Source organism: Nyctereutes procyonoides, unplaced genomic scaffold (assembly GCF_905146905.1).
Source record: "Nyctereutes procyonoides isolate TBG_1078 unplaced genomic scaffold, NYPRO_anot_genome, whole genome shotgun sequence".
In the NCBI taxonomy this organism is placed as follows: domain Eukaryota; kingdom Metazoa; phylum Chordata; class Mammalia; order Carnivora; family Canidae; genus Nyctereutes; species Nyctereutes procyonoides.
Genome location: NW_026575040.1, coordinates 9,771,579 through 9,792,187, shown reverse-complemented (window position 1 = coordinate 9,792,187; position 20,609 = coordinate 9,771,579). Strand labels below are relative to the sequence as shown.

The 20,609-nt window shown below is 44.7% G+C and overlaps 1 protein-coding gene across 1 annotated transcript in view; it reads left to right on the top strand.

Annotated features, from left to right (window-relative positions):
* MAP2K1 (mitogen-activated protein kinase kinase 1) overlaps nucleotides 1-20,609 on the top strand; it is a 78,113-nt gene that overhangs the window by 30,358 nt on the left and 27,146 nt on the right. Inside the window, exons 2-5 of the mRNA XM_055320007.1 lie at nucleotides 6,691-6,901; nucleotides 8,190-8,336; nucleotides 18,682-18,759; nucleotides 19,384-19,435. Coding sequence (XP_055175982.1) covers nucleotides 6,691-6,901; nucleotides 8,190-8,336; nucleotides 18,682-18,759; nucleotides 19,384-19,435 — 488 coding nt within the window. The remainder of the gene's footprint in view (nucleotides 1-6,690; nucleotides 6,902-8,189; nucleotides 8,337-18,681; nucleotides 18,760-19,383; nucleotides 19,436-20,609) is intronic.

Below are 20,609 nucleotides of genomic sequence, written 5' to 3'. Positions count from 1 at the left end.
TGAGACAGGAGGAAAGGCATAAAAAGAAATCAGATCACAGCATCCAAGTTATAGGTATATAGAGAGAGGAAGAGGTAGACAATGAGGAGGGAGAGAGAGAGAAGAGACACTATTAGAACTTTTTAAGTAATTGGCCTATGTGGTTATGGAAGCCTGGGAAATCCACAGTCTGCAGGGTAGCCTGGCTTGCTGGAGACCTATGCAAGATTTGCAGTTGAAATCCGAAGGCAGGCTTCCTTCTTTGGGGAGGTCAGTCTTTGTGCTATTAAGGCCTTATACTGACTGGATGAGTCCCACTCCCATTATGGGGAGTAATCTCCTTTACTCAAATTCACCAATTTGAATGTTACTCTTATCACACCCCTTCCACAAACCTCACTTCCATGGAAACATTTTAAATAAAGTTTGACCAAATAACTTAGCATTGTGGCCCTGCCAAGCTGACACATAAAATTAACCATCACATTTCCCCTTCTGGTTACTGCCCCCACCCTAAAGCGTTTTCACTTTTCTACCTTATAACTGCAAAGATTAGTTTTACCTTTTTTTAAATTTGACATAGATGCAGAAGAACATATACTTTGTTGTTCCATCTGGCCTCTTATATAATCCTAGAATTTTATTGCCTAGTTAGTTGAGCAGCCCTTCCCAGAGTGGCCTGTGGGGCTGAGGGGTAAAGGTATAGAGCCCTTCTCTACTTTGTTGTTTGGGGCTGACCTAAACTGCACTGCCCTTACACCGATGGGCTAACTTAGGATAGAGTCTGGAATTGGTTAGCTCTGTCTTCCTCTTTCAGGCCCATTCTTTCCTCTCTTTGTTGTTTTGTTTTGTTTTTATTTTTTTTTAAAGATTTTATTTGAGAGAGAGGGAGAGACAGCGCACGTATGCATGAGCAGGGGAGGGACAGAGGGAGAGGGAGAAGGAGACACCAGTAAGCTCGATGCAGGGCTCGATCCCAGGACCCCAAGATCATGACCTGAGTAGAAGGCAGACATTTGACTGAGCCATCCAGGTGCCCCCCTCTCTTATACTCTTTGTTATCCCCACACTCTGTGTCCTGTCCATGGTTTGACTCTGTAGAGAATCGTAAAGCCAATCTTCCCTCTTCTCATATTTTCCTTCTTTTGAAGATCTTCAGCTTTTCAACCCAAGCACACATTCTGTCTTACTCTACTTCCTCAGCTGGTTGTCACATTGACAGGCTTGGATCTCAGAGACACTTAGACAACTCTCCCCTCCCTTCTCTCCTCCTCCCCATGTACTTTTTTCTTTTGGTAAAAATGGGTGTGGAAACTGAATACCAGAAAGGGTGGGAGCTTGCCTAGGATCTGACAGATGGGACTGGTATGGGGTGAGGATTGAGGGATTGCAATAAGTCCCATGCTGTTATTTGCCCTTAGCTTGGGTCCTTTACTTTCCTTCCCTCTTTCTTCTCTGTCCCAGTAGCCTTCCAACTGCCAAATGCCACAGGGGAGAGAGAACTTCCCAACTCCCTATACTCTCTGAGGATACCTGCCTGCCTGCACTGGAACCCTTTCTTTCCTCCAGCACAGTTACTGAATGTCATCCTCTACTCTTTCCTCTTTGCTCCTTCCTGGCAGGAAGGCTAGAGCAAGGCTCAGGTTGGTGACAGACCCCTGGCTGGTGTTTACATTACTGTTTCCCATTTCTGTTTGGTGTGTGGCTGTTTGAAGACTCCATTCCTTTGTCTAGACGTCACCTCCCTTCTCCTTAAATCATTACTTTAGGTCAGCTTCCCATTTCAGGGTCCATCAGGGCTGGAGATGGCAGTGTACGGCCTTGAAGAGAGCTCTGTTCCAGGATTAAGGAAACCTGCTGCCAGTGAGCTTTGTGACTTTGTACTCTCTGGAGCTCTGTGACCTTACCAGTAAAGTGGATTGGATCAGGTGGTTTTTAAGGTCCTTCCCATGCCACGTTTTATACTGCTCCCTGACTTAAACCACCGAGCCATAAATGCAATATTCCAGCTGTGGTACTGCAGTTAGCCTTAGTGGATGGGTGGGATGAGGGAGAGGGAAGGAGATGTTCTTGCCCATAGGATCATCCTTTCTCCACCCACTACATTGTGCCTTCTTGGTGTGTTCAGAATACAAATGACAACCCTTGTTTTTCTACACATTCCTTGCTCTTCTCTACATTCCTGTTTCAAACCTATAATCTTGTATCTCGATGAACTTGTGTTTACTGTAAGACAGCCACGGTGCAGAATTCATGTTGCCATGGGTTATTTTCTTTCTGCTGTGGTGCATGAGGGTGATGGGAGTTAGACTTTATAGCTGGTCCCTGGAGAGGGCTGTGTGTGTATGTCAGATATTTATTGTTCTGGGCTCCGGTGTCCTTTCTTGATCCATAGTCCTGATTTTGCTGATTTCAGTTAAAGCCAAAGACTGGGCAGGACACAGATTCTGGTCCTCTGAGGTTTGGAGACTTGTGGTGTGGTTGAAGGAAGACAGGCCCCTCTCTTCCTCTTTCCTTTGTTGGAAGCATTTCAGCTTGGGGTGGGGTAGGGCAGGAATGAGCCTTGTTTTTTTTTTTTTTTTTAAGATTTTATTTATTTATTCATGAGAGACACAGAGAGAGAAGCAGAGGGAGAAATAGGCTCCCTGCAAAGAGCCCAATGCGGGACTCAATCCTGGGAATCTAGGCTCAAGCTCTGAGCCAAAGGCAGATGCTCAACCGCTGAGCCACCCAGGCATCCCACAAATGAGCCTTGTTGAACTTGATTGACTCCCCGTCCCGGAGGAAGCAGTGCTAAACACTGCTACGTTTATTGATTGATTTATTTTTATCTTTTTATTTATTTTAAGGATTTTATTTATTTATTCATGAGAGATACAGAGAGAGAGGCAGAGAGAGAGAAGCAGGCTCCACGCAGGGAGCCTGATGTGGGACTCAATCCCGGGTCTTCAGGATCACGCCCTGGGCCGAAGGCAGGAGCTAAACTGCTGAGCCATCTAGGGATCCCCGATTCATTTCTTTTTAATGAGTACTGAAAGCCATTTAGATGCCGGGATTTTCCTTTCACCTTCAGATAAAATCCTTTGTCTTTCATTCACTGCAGTAATTCTTAAGAAACTTTTCAAGGGTTTTAGGAATTGTTGAAGGAAAGACAATAGCTTCTGGATGCCACTGTTGCTGCCTTGGCAGCTCCTCACCCACACTTGCCCTAACACTAGTGTGGAAGTGTGTCCAAATTCCGTTGTTCCTTCCCATTAGTTTTCTGTTTTGGTCCTCCCCTGGTAGAGGAAGCACGGACTTGTGACTCTCTTTGACAGAAGCGAAAACGGAGATGTGTCAAAGTTAATGAGTAGTCAGTCTGTGGACCGCACAGCTAGTTGTTGACTACTTTAGGGTAAGAAACTGGGATTCCTGATGACAGATGACTTGTTAGCATGGCAGTGCTGTTCCACCCGGAGTCATCAGGGAAGTCATGCCACCATAGCATACAGTCTTTGCTGTGTCCTGTGGCACAACCTTCTGAAAGCACACACCAGGAGCAAGTCAAGTCCCTTAGCCAGTGCTGTGGTTGGTGAGACTGATGAGCATAGAAAGTGGAGGGAGGAAGCCTAGATTTAGTTTTTCTTCCTGAAGGTAGGAGAATTACTTATTTTATAGAGAGTCAAGGAAAATGAGCAGAGTTAGAATTTCCTCTTTTTCTTTGCTAGATGGATGGGGTTTCTTGTGGCCAGCATTACTTGCAAGGCAGTGTTCAGCTTGATATTCAGGGCAGGCAGGATTGCATCTGGCACAGAGGGCTCTATGTAGGTACACCATCTTCGTGTATGATGGAGCCCTGGTATGGAAAATGCCCCACACTGGGGTCTTATGCATGTCTGCAAGTTGATTCTCTTAAAAGTATTGAACTTTTTGAAGAGATAGTAGAGATTAGAGATTCTCTCTGCCCTGGTTTCAGTCTTTGCTCTGTTGCTTACTAGCTGTGTGACCTTGGACAAGTCACTTCACCTGTTTGTGCTTGAGTTTGCTCTCTGCTGTGGCTTAAATGCATTAGCAAGTATGAAACAGCGCAGCCCAGGTGGCTCAGCGGTTCAGCGCCTGCCTTTGGCCAAGGGTGTGATCCTGGAGACCCGGGATGAGTCCCATGTCGGGCTCCCTGCACGGAGCCTGCTTCTCCCTCTGCCTGTGTCTCTGCCTCTGTGTGTGTGTGTCTCTCATGAATAAATAAATAAAATCCTTTTTTTAAAAAAAAAAAAAAAGCAAGTACGAAACAGTACACAGTGTTGTGAGGAGAGTGATTTCCTTCCATTCAGTCCTCCCCTCTCCCTCATACCTGCTCAGTGTGCGTGCAGGTTTGACCCAAGCTTTGGGGGTGTGTATTTCTAGTTGGACAGCTGAGGCCTACAGGGCAGCTGTAACTTCATTGAAATTTTAGCTGTGGAGTCTGTCTGCATTTGACAGGTGTCTCCAAACTTTGTCATTGATGAGTTCTTTGTGGAGTGACCTGAGAGTCAGGAAACCTGAAGGTGTGTGTTGTGGCCTCCCAGCCATGCTCATTCTGGGTCCCTATGTCTGAGAGACTGGGGCAGCTGTGAGACTTAGTTGAGCCTTTCAGCAGAACGAGAATATTACCAGCTGTCTTAGTCTGGGCTGCATAATGAAATGTCATAGACTGGTTGGCTTAAACAACAGAAACTTATTTTCTCGTGGTCCTGAGACTTGAAGACCAAGATGACAGTGCTGTCATGGTTGGGTTCTGGTGAGGCCTCTCTTCCTGGTCTGCAGACAGCTACCTTCTTTTGGTGTCCTCACATGGTTGCCTTTGGTCTGTGTCCAGAGGCAGCAGAGGCCACCTTTCTTCTTATGGCCTTCCGTCCTATCTGATTAGGACTCATATGACCTTAATTAACCTTAATTACCTCCTCAAGTCCTGTCTCTGAACATAGTTACGTTTGGGGTCAGGGCTTCAACATATGAATTTTAGGGAGACATATTCGGTCCATAGCACCAACCTTCCTTCCCTGAGAGCTACCCAGTGAGGTCACTTGGTAAAAATAGCCTGGTGTCCTTTGTGGCCCCTGTACTGTTATTTGTAAGGTATGTTGGGTCTTTCCATAGACTGGGGAGGCAGTAGGTCTGGATCTCCTTGCCTTCTTGAGAGTTGGAATAGAGGGTAAATGAAAAGTGGAAGGTGATGCTTACTTCAAGCTCAGTAATGGAGTGTATGTTAAGGGGTGGGCACCAGCCTTCTGATGTGTAATGATGCCCTGTCTTGTCACCCATGTTGTTTGTTTAGACTAGGACTAAAATCACATGAAACACAGTGGAAGCTCTCTTTACCATTGTCCCCTTAATGAACTCCCAGGAATAACGAATGCTTTTCCGTTCTCTGTGAAACCTCAGTGCTGCCCACAAGCGTGCTAAATGCACAGCTTGCAGGCTGCTCTCTGCCCTGCCCACTCGCCTCAGCACCCACTGGCTGAATTATGTGCTTACCAAGAACTAGTTTGTTCCCAAAGTCATTTGTACGGATGTGACTGGTATTGTAATTAAGTCATGTACTTAAATATCAGATAAACTGGTAAAATAAGCCTGCAAATGCAGTGGGTCGTCCCCGTCCCTGCCCCCCCCCCCACCCTTTGAACACTAATTAGAAGCCATGGAAAGATTCAATAAGTTCAGCTCACTAAAACATTACTGTCAAATTAGATGGGCATTAAGATTGGGGGAAAACCTAAAACTCTTACAATTTTATTTTGATATTATTCTTTGTCTATATTTTTACTCCACTTTAATGAATTGGGCATTGGAAATGATGGACAACAGATCATGTTCTGGTTCACGTAAGGAAGATGATGTGGGGCTCTTACCAATGGATCTTTACTCAAAGTGAGGGCTTCCCCTACCTACATTAGAAGGTGGATGAATGGGATCCCTGGGTGGCGCAGCAGTTTGGCGCCTGCCTTTGGCCCAGGGCGCGATCCTGGAGACCCGGGATCGAATCCCACGTCGGGCTCCCGGTGCATGGAGCCTGCTTCTCCCTCTGCCTGTGTCTCTGCCTCTCTCTCTCTCCCTCTATGACTATCATAAATAAATAAAAATTAAAAAAAAAAAGAAGGTGGATGAATGAATGCACATTTATATATGTGATACAAAAATAAAAATTTTAGGTATATATATTTTAGGATTCCTTGCTTTATTTTGATGAACCTATCCCCTGACCTGATTACAGGTCAGAGGAGAGTGTCTGCTGTTGCCATTCAGCTTAGAGCCTGTTTTGATGGTTTGACTTGATTTCAGTTTAGTGGTTTTAGGGCATAGATTTGATTTTGTGTATGATGTTAACTTAATAAATCCAATACCAGTGGGGCTTTGGGAACTGGGATTTTAAGGCAAATGAAAGTGGCTCGTTCTGGATTTTAGCAGATTCTTTGGTTCCTTCTGTAGACTTTCAGCATAGTGAAGATACCTAATTCCCTCATTTGACAAATAAGGAAACCGAGGCTTCGAGAGAAGGGTGTCAGAGGGGAGGGGTGTCTGGTGGTGTATTAAAGGGAGCAGAGGCAGGGCCACTGCACATGGGACTGTCCCCCAGAACCCCTGCATCCATTCTCCTATCCGGCCTGGGAGCTGGAACTCTCCACCATACAAGTGCTCCTCTAGGGGAGACCTCTCTGATGCCAGTTCTGACTCGTGCTCCCCCCTTTGGGACAGGACCAACCTGGAGGCCTTGCAGAAGAAGCTGGAGGAGCTGGAGCTTGATGAGCAGCAGCGGAAGCGCCTTGAGGCCTTTCTCACCCAGAAGCAGAAGGTCGGGGAACTGAAGGATGACGACTTCGAGAAGATCAGTGAGCTGGGTGCTGGCAACGGTGGCGTGGTGTTCAAGGTCTCCCACAAGCCGTCCGGCCTAGTCATGGCCAGAAAGGTGAGGCCACTCAAAAAAAAAAAAAAAAAAATGGGGGGTGGGTGGCTGAATGGGATTTGACTTGGTGAATAGGTAAATTGGATTATCTCTTGGAAGATCTGGGGCCAGTGGGAGGAAGACTGACTTTTCATTCAGTACCTTTTTGTGCTGTTGGAATTTTGAGCTCCTGTTATCTATCAGATTATAGGATAAACATACTGATGATGTGTTAGTGTATTTATCCCCACCCCCAGACTGGAAAATAACAGCAAGTGACCTTCCTTAGCTTTGTGTGTGCTCTAGAAAGAATGCAGGGTGCCTATTTGCCGTTATCCCGTGCAGGAGAACCTGCTTTTATTTAGCTAGCTCCAGCAGTGCACCGACCTATCAGGTTGTTTGCCTGAGGTCCAGCCCTGTGGATGCTTCCTCTGCAGCTCCCTGCAGTGTAACATCTCAGCTCCCCGCTGTGGTCAGCAGTGTTGGAGCTGGACTTCCTGTGGAGCCATGGTCCTCCTCTTTCTGAAAACGGCCCCTGCTCTGGCAAGACTGGGCTCTTCCATGTTTTCCAGCATACCATGTTTAATCCTGACTGCATATGTTTGCTTGGGCCACTCCTTCCATCCTCTTGAATAGTGCCCGTCCTTATGGCTCGCCTCCTGTCTGGCTCTCACTAGCAGCTTCAGCCCACACCAATAACCATGGCTTCCAGGTTCTCTTGCACTCCTTGTCTGTGACCCTTTCTAGCAGCTTACTATTATTCAGTAACCATTTCGTATGCCTGATGTGTCTGTCGCCTGTCTCTCTGGATGAAACCAGGGACAACATGAGGGGGACATAAGGTGGCACCTGAGGCCCTGGCTGACTCTTAACCACCTTGGGCTCCAGAGGTCAAGGGGAAATCTCCTGGGCAGCCTAGGTCACATACTCAGTTTCTCATACCCTTCTACTCCGATAGCCCTCAGGTATCATTCAGGTTCTCAAGGCTACTTTTCCCTCATCTCTCAGCTTCACTGCTCCTTTTGGAGGAAACTCTCCATTCAGCTTTGTTCTCAGGAGGTGTGAGGCCCCCCCACCCCCAGTCTTGGCTCCTAGGAGCAGAGGCATAGCCACTCTCCCCTCGTTACAGCTCCTTCAGAATCCATACTTGCCTTGGTTAGTTGGCACTGAGTGCTTTGTTTGGGCAAAAACTTGGTAGTTAAAACTTACCTGTTTTTTCTCTTCCTACCTTTAAGAGCGTAAGCATTTAAGAAAGCTTCTTTCCATCCATCCATATATTTTTAAAGCCTCTCTTCCACCTCTCTTTCCCCAGCTAATTCACCTGGAGATCAAACCTGCAATCCGGAACCAGATCATAAGGGAGCTACAGGTTCTACATGAGTGCAACTCCCCATACATCGTGGGCTTCTATGGTGCATTCTACAGCGATGGCGAGATCAGTATCTGCATGGAGCACATGGTATGTGGCAACTTGTCAGCCTCTGCAGGAATGGCCTGGGAGTTGGATGACTCTGGTCTCATCTTTGGTTTGGGAAGCAACCAGCTGCCCACACTGTCCACTCCCCAGCCCAGCTCCAGATCCACATCACTGTCTTGGGCCTCTGGGAAGACTGTCTATAGAACCTGGAATAACCAAAAGATAATAGGCCTCTTTCCTTGGTCCCTTCCTCTCTTCAAAGAGAGGTGGCAGCAACCATAGATCCCTGCAGGGTGTGCTGAGAGATCATCTCTCAACTTTCTTGACTCCAAGGGTTTGATAAGAGTGAAATCTGGTTAATACAGTTTAAATCCATTTAATATGTGCACTGTTGTATGCTAGGTACCCAGTTCTGGAGATGATGGAGATATGAGACATCCCTGTCCTCAGAGTCTATAATCTGATTTAGGGATAGTCTCTGCTTTGGGTGTGGAGAGAAGTAAAGTAATGCTACCTGATGCTTGGGTGTGGAGAGAAGTAAAGTAATGCTACCTGATGCACATCAGAGAGGGCAAGTAAGGGGGCATTTGTGGGCTAATTGTGTGGATGTGAGCCGCCAGTCTTTGTACCATTAGCTGCCTGGAGCCCCTTCTTCCTCTTCCCAGTACCTGACAGTAATAGTAACTGCGTCCACAACAATAATAATGCTTGCAGTACTAACACTGATTAATTTCTTGGGTGTATATCATATCATGTTCTGCCCAATGCAGATTAATATTCTATTGCATTTTCTCAACAACCTCATTGGATGGGTAGATAATCTGCATTTCACAAATGAGAAGGCCGAGGCTCAGAGAAATGACTTGCCCAAGGTCATGCAGCTACTAAGTGGAATTGGTAGGATTTACACGAAGACTGTCAGACTGCAGTGCACGTCCTTTCTTGAATCCACTGGATAGCGACTGGGGCTCTGTTTTCATCCTTGGTGCAGAATTTCAGAGAGAGAGGCTGTCTTCGTGATCACTATTTTTTTCCTGTCCCGATTAGGCAGCAGGGGACTTTGGAATCTGAGATGTTTATTCATATCTCCCTTCTCCACAAAAATCCAAGTAGACACTGTTTTGTTTGCCACTGTGTCTCCAAAGCCCAAAATAGCCCTGGCACACAGCAGGTGCTCAATAATGATTTGTTTACAGATTGTCTCCTTCTCATAAATACCTGGAGCAAGTCTCTTTCTCTTTCTGATTCTGTTTCCTTGTTTGTAAGATGGCTATGACTAGACCTCCCTCATTGTAGATTAATCCTTGAGGATTAATGAAAATAACAGAGTAAGTCTCGGCGCACTGACTCCAGGCCTGTCTTCTGTGAACGGTAGTGCTTGCTTTGTTTCCACTAGAGTTGACAGCTCAGATACAAGGGCTGACATGACTGAGTTTGTGCCCTTACGGTGGCTGGGCTTTCTCCTTGGCCGGGTAGAGTGTCCTGCCGCAGCTCTACTTCCTTTCTGACCCTGGACCTGCCCTGATCTCTGGGGGAGAGCCTCGGTACCTGGTCTTAATGAACTCCAGGAGAACCTACCCCACGCAACCCCCCACATCAGGAGGTTTGTCCCTTGCTGGTGCCCCATGATTTTGAACTTCTCTCCATGTTAACGTGGAAGTGAGGAAGTGCCGTGCACACTGTTGCAGGCATCTGCTGGCTTGTGTGGTGTCAAATGGAATGTAGAATCTGAAATGTCTCCTGTGCTCCTGAAGGTTATTGAGAAAGCTCTTGTTCTTCTTGCTTAAATGGGAATGAAGCAGCCTCTCGGAAGCACATGAACTGAACATTTCTGGTTTGGTCCTCACCCAGGCTTGGGGTGCTGATATGTTCCCCTTGGGTCTTCACCTCCCTTTGGTGGTGTGCAGTGCAGGGGGAGGGGGCTGCTTCTTACGCTTTGGGTTTCTTGAGCTCTTTGTGCTGTTGATGGTTGGTTTTTTAGCTCTAGCCCAGAGTTTTGGATGAAGATGAGTAACTGGTGGTAGAGGTCCTTGCAAAGTAGAAGGGGAAGAGGCTGGAGGTAGTGATAAACCAGTGACAGGAAAGGCCAGAGTAGTCTTTTTCCTCTTAGGTGTTACAAATAATTGAAGGTGGGTGGTGGCATGGCTAGACATAATAGTAACTAGCTTTCCCATTTTCCACCTCTTGGTGAGTCATTTCCATGGTATAGAAGTTGACCACCCTCCCCAAGGTGGTGGATGGAGGGAGCAGGGCCTCGGGCTTTGTAACAAGTCTGAGTTACAGAACCAGTAAGTATCAGAACTCAGTTCTTTTTTTTTTTTTTTTTAATTTTTATTTATTTATGATAGTCACACACACACACACACACACACACAGAGAGAGAGAGAGAGAGAGAGAGAGGAGAGAGAGAGGCAGAGACACAGGCAGAGGGAGGAGCAGGCTCCACGCACCGGGAGCCCGATGTGGGACTCGATCCCGGGTCTCCAGGATCGCGCCCTGGGCCAAAGGCAGGTGCTAAACCGCTGCGCCACCCAGGGATCCCCTAGAACTCAGTTCTAATTAATGTCTCTAACCAGGTCTGCTTTCTTTAAATGTCATGCTCTCTCAGACTTTTCTCATCCATGCAGAGATATGTTTGGACCAGATCTTCTCTAGGGGCCCCTCCCCCTGCTAAAACCCTGTGTCTTTGTGGTTTTTGGCACTTTTAACCAGTCAGGGTTTACATTAGTTAGCATGGGTTCACCTTCACAGGCACTTATTTGTAGTGCTTGTTATGTGAAGGGTTCCACGTTAGCTGCTGGGGGATGGAGACACTGAGAGTGGCCTCTTTGTTCCTCAGAGGTGTTCACAGCTGGATGGCTGTGTCCTAGGGCCTTCTTAGATGAGGAGTGTCAGTTTGGTCAGAAGGGCTTTTGAGCATCACCTTTGTGTCATCCCATGCCTGCTGGCTTCTGATCCATCAGAGACTCTTCCTGAATTACCTCCAAGTTCTTTGTCACTCAGCATTCTCCCCTTTGTGAGAGGAACCAGGATGCTATTTGTAGGATGTGCATGGTTGAACTCCAGGGTGCTTGCTTCAGAGGTTAGGATTAGGCCCCAAACATTGATAGTCAGTGGTCTTTTTGTTTATTTAGAACTTGCTGGAAGCTATTTCGTTAGCCATATGTTGCTTCTTGCCATGTGGAGTTCAGTCTTTTTATTTGTCTTAAATGGACCTGAAGTGAGGCTTGCTCATTCTGGAATCCTTTATTCCCTTTGGATTCATAGAAACTGTGCGTAACCTTTGTGCCTCTTGCTCTATCCTACCCACCCTACCTTTCCCTTCAGGAGGGCGAGGTGACTCAGGACAGGACAAGGGTTGGTTTCCCATTCTCTCTGCCCATTTCCAGTATCTGCAGGTCAGTTTTCCTCCTGTGGATTTGGCTCTGTGGGCAGGGTCCTCCCACTTTAGTCTCTGAAGGAGAAGAAACCTCTGGAGTTAGCCTGAGGATCTTGAGCCTAGAAAACTGGCTTTCAGAAGCTGGGAGGGTCAAAACCTATTGAGGACCAAGCACAGTGTCTGGCACCTGTTGGGTGATAGATATTGAGTGGCTGACTGAAGGAGGCCAAGATGCAGAGGGTGTGGTCAGGCCTGGGGCTCAGTGGGAGAGAGTTAGGCCTTGGAGTCAGCAATAGGATCTTGTGTTCCTAGGTATCCACAGGCCCTGAGAAGAGCTGGAATAGTCTGTTAGTACTAGTGGGAGGCTCAGAGCTACCAGACGCAGGACCCTGTAGTGAAGCTGTTGTGGCCTAGAGTCCAAGTGGCCACGCTCCACAGTAGTTTTCTGCTGTAGCCCTAGACCCTCTCACCCCTTCTTGGTCTCTGAGTAGGCCTTTCCTGCAGGAGAGCTCCTGTCCTGGCCTCCTCTGACAAGAAAACCCTCTGATTGCTGGTGGCCACTTCTCTTTTAGGGAATTTCTGTTTTGTCTCAGCTTCCACATTTCAGAAGTGTTGTCATGTAGAGCTTTGTTCCTCAGCCACATCCCAACTTCATAAATTCTTTGGTTTTGCCTATGTCACAAGCTCTGTGTGTTCTTTGTCACTAACATTTCCCCCCCAATGCTTTACTAAGACAATTTCAAACACACAGCAAGGTGTGAAGGGATTGTGTAACATACCCTATAAACCTACCACCCAGATTCTGCAGTTATTGTTTTGCGATATGTGCTTTACCATGTATCACCCATTTATCCCTTGCTCACATCATTTCTTAGATGTATTTTAAAGGAATTTGTGTCACTGACATCCATTGGGCCCCATCTTCTAAAGGACTCAGCCAGGGGCTGACTATTGCTAGAGATAAGCTGTGCTTGCTCTGCCCAGTCTGAATTTTTGAGACCCAAGGGGTAAACGGATGCCCCCTGATCAGAATAGGAATGCTCCTGCCTTGGGGGAAGTAGATTCCTGCTCAGGTGGTAGCTGAGCAACCAGAGAACTGAGGATTCAGAGTGGATGGTTCTCATGCAGGAGTAAAAGCTCTTGAGCTCTCTCTCTCTCTCTCTTTCTTTTTTAAATTTTTTTTATAAGGTATTTGTCTCTTTTATAGAAAACCTTCACAAAAGCACCATTGACTTTATAATTGGCTTCTAAAAATAAGCACAATTTTAGCAGCTTTAGTCAAGAAAGGCAAGTCCTTGGCAACAGTGAAGTAGAAGTAAAAGGTTGTAAGGTGAGTTGTAGGCAGCTCTGGGTAATTCTGACTCTGGTTCATGCTTCATAAATCTTGCTAATAATCCCATTGTTCACACTGTAACTCTGCTTATAGCTTGGGAGGAGGTGAAAGGAAAGAGAGCCAAGGTTTCTTTCCTTTTTTAATAGGAATATTTACCACAACCTCCAGGGAAAGTGTGAGCCAGACTGCACTCTGTCCTAAGCTGTGGAACCTGAGAACCAAGGGGTTAACATTTCAACCTCATTTTCACAGAGTTGCTTTGTTACCTAGTTTTAACTGCATAGTCCTCCCTGATAATTAGGCAAAGCAGATCAAACAAAGGATCTGAAACCATATCCAACTGGAAGCAAAAGAGAAATGGCTCGGAAACTTTCTGCTCTGGAGTCCCTCTTCCCATTGGTAAAGGAAATTGAGAGGTGCTATCATGTTTCTGGAAGCCTGCTAACTTGGGTGTGGCTACCTGGACTCTGATGCCCTGATTTGGCCACCAGGGTCCTGCAGCATTTTGAAGGCCTCCAGGCTCATGGGGTGACTCTAACCTCAGTCTGGATCATAGCTTGGGTAGGGCTCCTCCAAGGACTCTGGGAAAATAAATGGGTCTATAGGGGATTTCTGTTTGGTTCTAGATGAATTATTCTACTCTCATGTCTGTGGGCATTCTGGCACATAGGAAATTTTAGACTGAATTTCAGAATCTTCCATCATGCACTGTGGATTCTGATTAGAAGACACACTATGGGGATCCCTGGGTGGCGCAGCGGTTTGGCGCGTGCCTTTGGCCCAGGGCGCGATCCTGGAGACCCGGGATCGAATCCCATATCGGGCTCCCGGTGCATGGAGCCTGCTTCTCCCTCTGCCTGTGTCTCTGCCTCTCTCTCTCTCTCTGTGACTATCATAAATAAATAAATAAATAAATAAACAAACAAACACACACACACACACACACACACACACACACACTATGTTCTGGGGTACTAGTGTACATTTGAGAATGCACACACAACCTGTACTACTTTGTTTTCCCTCAGCATCTGTGATCCAGAGTTGACTGTGACAGAAAGTGATTGGTTCAAGTGCTCCTTTTTTTTTTTTTAATAAATTAATTTTTATTGGTGTTCAATTTACCAACATACAGAATAACACCCAGTGCTCATCCCGTCAAGTGTCCCCCTCAGTGCCCGTCACCCATTCACCCCCACCCCCCGCCCTCCTCCCCCTCCACCACCCCTAGTTCATTTCCCAGAGTTAGAAGTCTTTATGTTCTGTCTCCCTTTCTGATATTTCCCACACATTTCTTCTCCCTTCCCTTATATTCCCTTTCACTATTATTCATATTCCCCAAATGAATGAGAACATACACTGTTTGTCTTTCTCCGATTGTCAAGTGCTCCTTTTAATAAGCATAGGATTTTTAAGTGAATAATCTATTTTTAGCATTGTTTTAGGAGACATTTATTGAGGGATCTGTATCCTGAACGAATCTTATTTTCTCACCTCCTTTAGAAAGAAAGCAGTATTATCTATCTTAGAGTGCCTTTCACAAACTGGACACTTAGTACTATTAATTGATTTGTAGGTTTAATTCCCCACTCTCATAAAGGAGTTCAATAATTTAAAAAGGTAAAACATTTATCATGTGGAAAACTTACAAACAATAGAAAAACACAAAGAAACTATCATGCAACAGAAACTTCTCATCATCTTACAGCCTAGACTAGAAATAACCGTTGGTAACATTTTGGATGTTCTGGTTTTGTGTGTGAACACAAACATATTTTTATGTCTACCAAAGTGGGACTATGTTCTGTCATTTTGTTTATCATGCTGTGCCTTGTCCTGTGACCTTATGCTCCCTGACTATGTCATTGAGGCTGGGTGGTTTTGGAGGCAGGGAGCTTATAGAGATGTCTCTCTGCTTGGCCACATCTTGCTACCTCAGACAGACAGTGTCCACGTCCCTCCTGCTGCCAGCTTTTCCCTTAGCCACTTTGTCCAGGAATCACTTCCTCCTCCTCTGAGTACCTGTAGTGATCTCTGTTCTCCTTATTCAGCTATTTCCTACCTTGTTTCAGAGGAGGATTTAAGGTGCCTGGCCTCACTGAATATTCTGTCTCCCTGAGCAGAGTGTTTTTGTTTTTGTTTTTTTAAGATTTTATTTATTTATTCATGAGAGACACAGAGAGGCAGACTCCCTGCAGGGAGCCCGATGTGGGACTTGATCTTAGGACCAAAGGCAGAGGCTCAACCACTGAGCCATCCAGGTGCCCTTTTTTCTGTATTTATAGTTTTTTCTATCCCTAGTTTCTCACACATTGCTATGCCTTTCATAGGGGTGATTAATAAATGATGGATAACATTGGTAAGTGCTCAGCATAGATGAGATAATCAGTCTGATTCTCTCTCTCTCTCTCTCTCTCTCTCTTAAAATAAATAAGTAAATCTTTGAACAAAGAAACAGGGCACTTGAGTGGCATAGTCGATTGAGCATCGACTCTTGATTTCAGCCCAGGTTGTGATCTGAGGGTCATGAGATGAAGCCCTGAGTCAGGATCTGCACTCAGCAGGGAGTCTGCTTAGGTTTCTCTCTCTATCTCCCTCTGCCTCTACCTCTGGTCCCACTTGCCCCCCTCACAAGTGCTTGCGTGCTCTCTCTCTTTCTCAAAATCAATAAATCTAAAAATCAGTCTGAGTTTGCAGGAATTGTCTCTACTTCTGCGGGCGATTTTAAATTATGGCTGATAATTGGCAGCACTTGAAGCCATAGGGGTATGAACCTGGCCTGCTTCACTACATCAGGGTTCCCTGAGTGAAGCTTTTCTCCAAGATCTTAGGTTGCAGTGTAGAATCCATGAATGGGAAGGCCCTGGCATGTGAGCCCGAGAGAGACTGACTTCACACCCCATGTGTGTCATGTCTCTCATTCTTCCTTTCCACTGCCTCAAGCCAGGGTTGGCCTGTATCACCTCCTGCTGATTAGCTCCTTCACACTCTTCCTGCCCTTTCCTTCAGCTGCTGTGGTTTTCACTGAAAGCAGGCAGCCTGGATTTCTTGCCTTCTGTCTCCATCACAAAGGCAAGTCTTGATTCTTTGGTGGGGCGCTGTGACTGGGCCACAGGTGGTGGTTCTTGGCCTGACCCATCTCTGCATTTCTTCATGCACCCATGGTGAAGTAAAACACACGCCATCCCAGGAGGACTAAACAGTTTGATGCTTTTCTGCTTTTGATCTAATTGAAATAACTTAACTTGTTCTTTCTTACTCTTTACCCCTGCCCTCCCACCACCCTATGGTTCCCCCATTCCAGGTACAGAAATCATTCTTTGAATAAGACTGTAACTCAAATTCCATCTTTTTTTTTTTTTTTAAGATTTTATTTATTGATGGGGGAAGGGGCAAAGGAAGAGAATCTCAGGCAGACATCTTGTAAGTGTGGAGAGCAATGCGGGGCTTGATCTTATGACCTATGGGATCATGTGACCTGAGCCAAAAATAGGAATTGGACCCTTAACAGACTGAGCCACCCAGGTACCCCTCAAATGCCATTTTCTCCTTCTCCTCCTCCTTCTCTGCTGCTGCCGCCGCCGCCTCCTCCTCCTCCTTCTCCTTCTCCTTCTTCTAGATTTTATTTATTTATTCCAGAGAGGCAGAGACACACACAGGCAGAGGGAGAAGCAGGCTCCATGCAGGGAACCTGACGTGGGACTCAATCCTGGGTCTCCAGGATCATGCCCTGGGCTGAAGGCAGCGCTAAACCGCTGAGCCACCCAGGCTGCCCTCTTTTTTTTGTTTTTTTTTTTTCCTTAAAATTTTTAAAATTTAAATTCAATTTAATTAACATATAGCATATTACTAGTTTCAGAGGTAGAGTTTAGATTCGTCAATTGCATATCACACCCAGTGCTCACTCCATCACGTTCCCTCCTTAGTGTCCATCACTCAGGAACCCCATCCTTGCACCCCCCACCCCTCCAGCAGCCCTCTCTTTGTTCCCTGTAGTTAAGAGTCTCTCATGGTTTGTCTCCCTGTTTTTGTCTTGGTTTATTTTTCCTTCCCTTCTATGTTTATCAGTTTTGTTTCTTAAATTCCACATGAATGAAATAATATTTTTGTTTTTCTCTGACTTATTTCACTTAGTATATAATACCCTCTAGTTTTATCCACATCACTGCAAATGGCAAGATTTCATTATTTTTGATGGCTAAGTAATATTCCATTGTGTATATATAACATATACACACCACATCTTCTTTATCCATTCATCTGTCAGTGGACATCTGGGCTCTTTCCATGTTTTGGCTATTGTGGACATTACTGCTATAAACATTGGGTGTAGGTGCTCCTTCCAATCACTTTGTTTGTGTCCTTTAGATAAATACCTTAGAGTACACTGACGGGTTCATAGGGTAACTCTATTTTTTAACTTTTTGAGGAACCTCTGTACTGTTTTCCAGAGTGGCTACTCCAGTTTACATTCCCACCAGCAGTGTAAGGGGGTTCCCCTTTCTTCACATCCTCACCAACATCTGTTGTTTCCTGAATTGTTAATTTTAGCCAACAAATAGCATTTTCTAAAGTGAAGTCAGTATTACTTCTCTCTTCTGCGTGTGTAACACTTAAGAATTTATTCTGTTTTGTTATATTAGGAATTATATATTTACCCTACTTGTTTGTACTTTTTTTTTTTTTAAGGATTTTATTTATTTGAAAGAGAGTGAGAGCACAGGTTGGGGAGGGCAGAGGGAGAGGGAGAAACAGACTCTCTTTTGAGCAGGGAGTCCAACTCAAGGCCCAATCTCAGGACCCCAGGATCATGACCTGAGCCAAAGGCAGATGCTTATCCAATTGAGCCATCCAGGTGCCCCTGTACATTTACTGAGGATGGAAACTAGGTCTTTTTTTATATCTCTGTCCTCTATAGAAACTAACACAGTTCATGACACTTGGTAGGATTTGTGGAACAAATTACTGCTTTCTGTGACATTTTTCTTTTGATTTTATTAACTATGATTTTTTTTTTCGGATAATACCAAATACAAGTTGTGACTTATATGCTGGTGATAAAATGGCTAACATTTATCGAGCACTTAGTATGGGCTAGAGTTCTTCTGAGTGCTTTATATGTATTAGCTTATTTAATACTTATAATAGCCTATGATTATTATAGTAGCCTTAAAATATCACCATTTTACAAGTTGTAAGTAACATGGTCCCAGTTCCCTTGATAGTAAGCAGCAGAGTTGGTGCTATTCAAGTTTAGACAGTTTGCCTCTAGAACCTCTGGTCCTAACCATATACTGTTCTGTCAGTTCAGTGCAAACCTTTGCTTTTAACGTTTTATTTTTAAGTAATCTCTGCACCCAACGTGAGGCTCAAACACACAGCTCTGAGACCAAGAGTCACATTCCACCGGCTGAGCCAGCCAGAAGCCCCAACAGGCTTCTTTTGATCCCTGAATTGGTAGTTCACTTAATGATTATCTATATGATTTGAGTTTTTGGTTATTTGATCCCTTGCACAGTGTTTTGCATTTCTATCTTTTGAGGTCTGGAACAAATCAAAGGGTTCCCTTCCAGGGAGATTTGCCACATGGGGGATTCACTCCTCTGCTGAAGTTTAACACTTGAAAGAATAATTTGAGATACTGACACTAAGTGGGATGGTATTATTTTTCTTAGGATGGGGGTTCCTTGGATCAAGTCCTGAAGAAAGCTGGAAGAATTCCTGAACAAATTCTAGGAAAAGTTAGCATCGCTGTGAGTATATTGTACAATTTTTCTTCCAAGTCTTCTCATTGAGAAGTTAATGAGTTGGCAGGAAATGGACAAGGGAGGAAGATAGTAAGTCAATCAAGGGAAAGTTTGTAAGAAAAATAGGGTTTTCTCACTGGAATTTTCCCTGTCTAATTCTAGACATAATTCTAGATATTATATTCTAGATAGATATTATATTCTAGATAGATTCTAGATATAATATTGTTTCTTTCTCTCTTGTCAGAACTAGGAAAGTGACTTTCTCTATATTAAAATCTGCATCTGCAGAAATAGGACAGGGTGTCCAAAGGAATTCCCATTTGTGGCATGAGAAAGCCTCTTTTTATAACACAGCTTTAGGAAAAAGCCCAAATTCAAGCACAGGGGTTTTTAAAGTTGTCTAAACTTGCAATAATCAATGCTGCTTAAAAATAACTATATGCCAAAAAAAAAAATAACTATATGCCATGTGAAAAGATGGTTTCTTGATAATACAAGTTAAAAATAAGGGAAAAAGGCAAATTTGTGATGTTAGATGAAATATTTTCTAGATCATTTTAAAATACAGAGGCTGACTAACCACCACCACTTCAAGTTTCCCATCTTTTGACATTGTCTTTCCTCTAGGTAATAAAAGGTCTGACATACCTGAGGGAGAAGCACAAGATTATGCACAGAGGTGAGAAGTTTCTTGCTAGTTATATTGTGAATTGTAGCTGAAATCGAAAAATTGTTGTATCTTCTTTTGTGTTCTGTTTTGGTGTAAAAACCATGGAATAGTATTTTTAATTTTTATAACAAGTCTTTGACTAGTTAGTTGTTTAGCTTTGAAGTAAGCTTTATGTCCAACATGGGGCTTGAACTCATGATCCTGAGATGAAGAGTTGCATGTTCTACTGACTGAACCAGCCAGGCTCTCCAAGTCTCTCACTATTTATTTAGTTTGATGGCTAGAGCAAGTCCCACTCTTGTTTTGGCCTGGCTTACACTTGTTATCTAAAGCTTTGACAGGCAGTCACCCAGTAAGCCCAAGTGGAAACTTAGTTACCTATCCACCAGTGTCACCATCTGCCTACTGGACTAGATAGTACATAGGCCCAAGGCCATGACTGACTGACTGAAGGTGAGTTCTTCAACTGGCAAAGAGGTAAGCAAATTATGGTATATCCATATAATAGAATATTATTCATCAACGAAAAGAAAAAGGCTACTGATGCTGAACCTCAAAAAACATACTGAATGAGAACAACATGATACAAAACAGTACAAACTAGGGGTGCCTGGGTGGCTCAGTTGGTTAAGCATCTGACTTCAGCTCAGGTCATGATTCTCAGAGAATCTCAGGGTTGATTCTCTGGGATCAAGCCTCGCATTGAGCCTCCACATCGAGCTCTGCGCTCACAGCAAGGAGTCTGCTTGTCCCTCTGCCCCTCTCCCCACTCTTGCTCTCTCCCTTGTCTTGCTCTCAAATAAACAAATAAAATCTTAAAAAGGTACAAACTATTTCTATTTATATAAAATTATAGAGAAAGCAACAACAGATCCGTAGTGATAGAAAGTACATCAGTGGTTGCCTGAGGGTCTGAGGAGAAATTAACAGCATGCAAGGGTACTTTGGGGGTGGTGGAAATGTTGTATCTTAATCGTGGTGGTAGATGCATGCATGAATTTATCAAACATCAAACCTTCTGCTAAAGTGTCTATATGTTATGGTATATAAATTACACCTCAGTAAAGTTTATTAGAAAAAAAAAAAGATAAGCCAGAAGACAGAAAAGAGGGGGAAACACAGTGCTGTGGACTATGTCTCTTCAGCTGTGGGGTGCTAATGGTGACAAGTGTAAGGAGGGAGA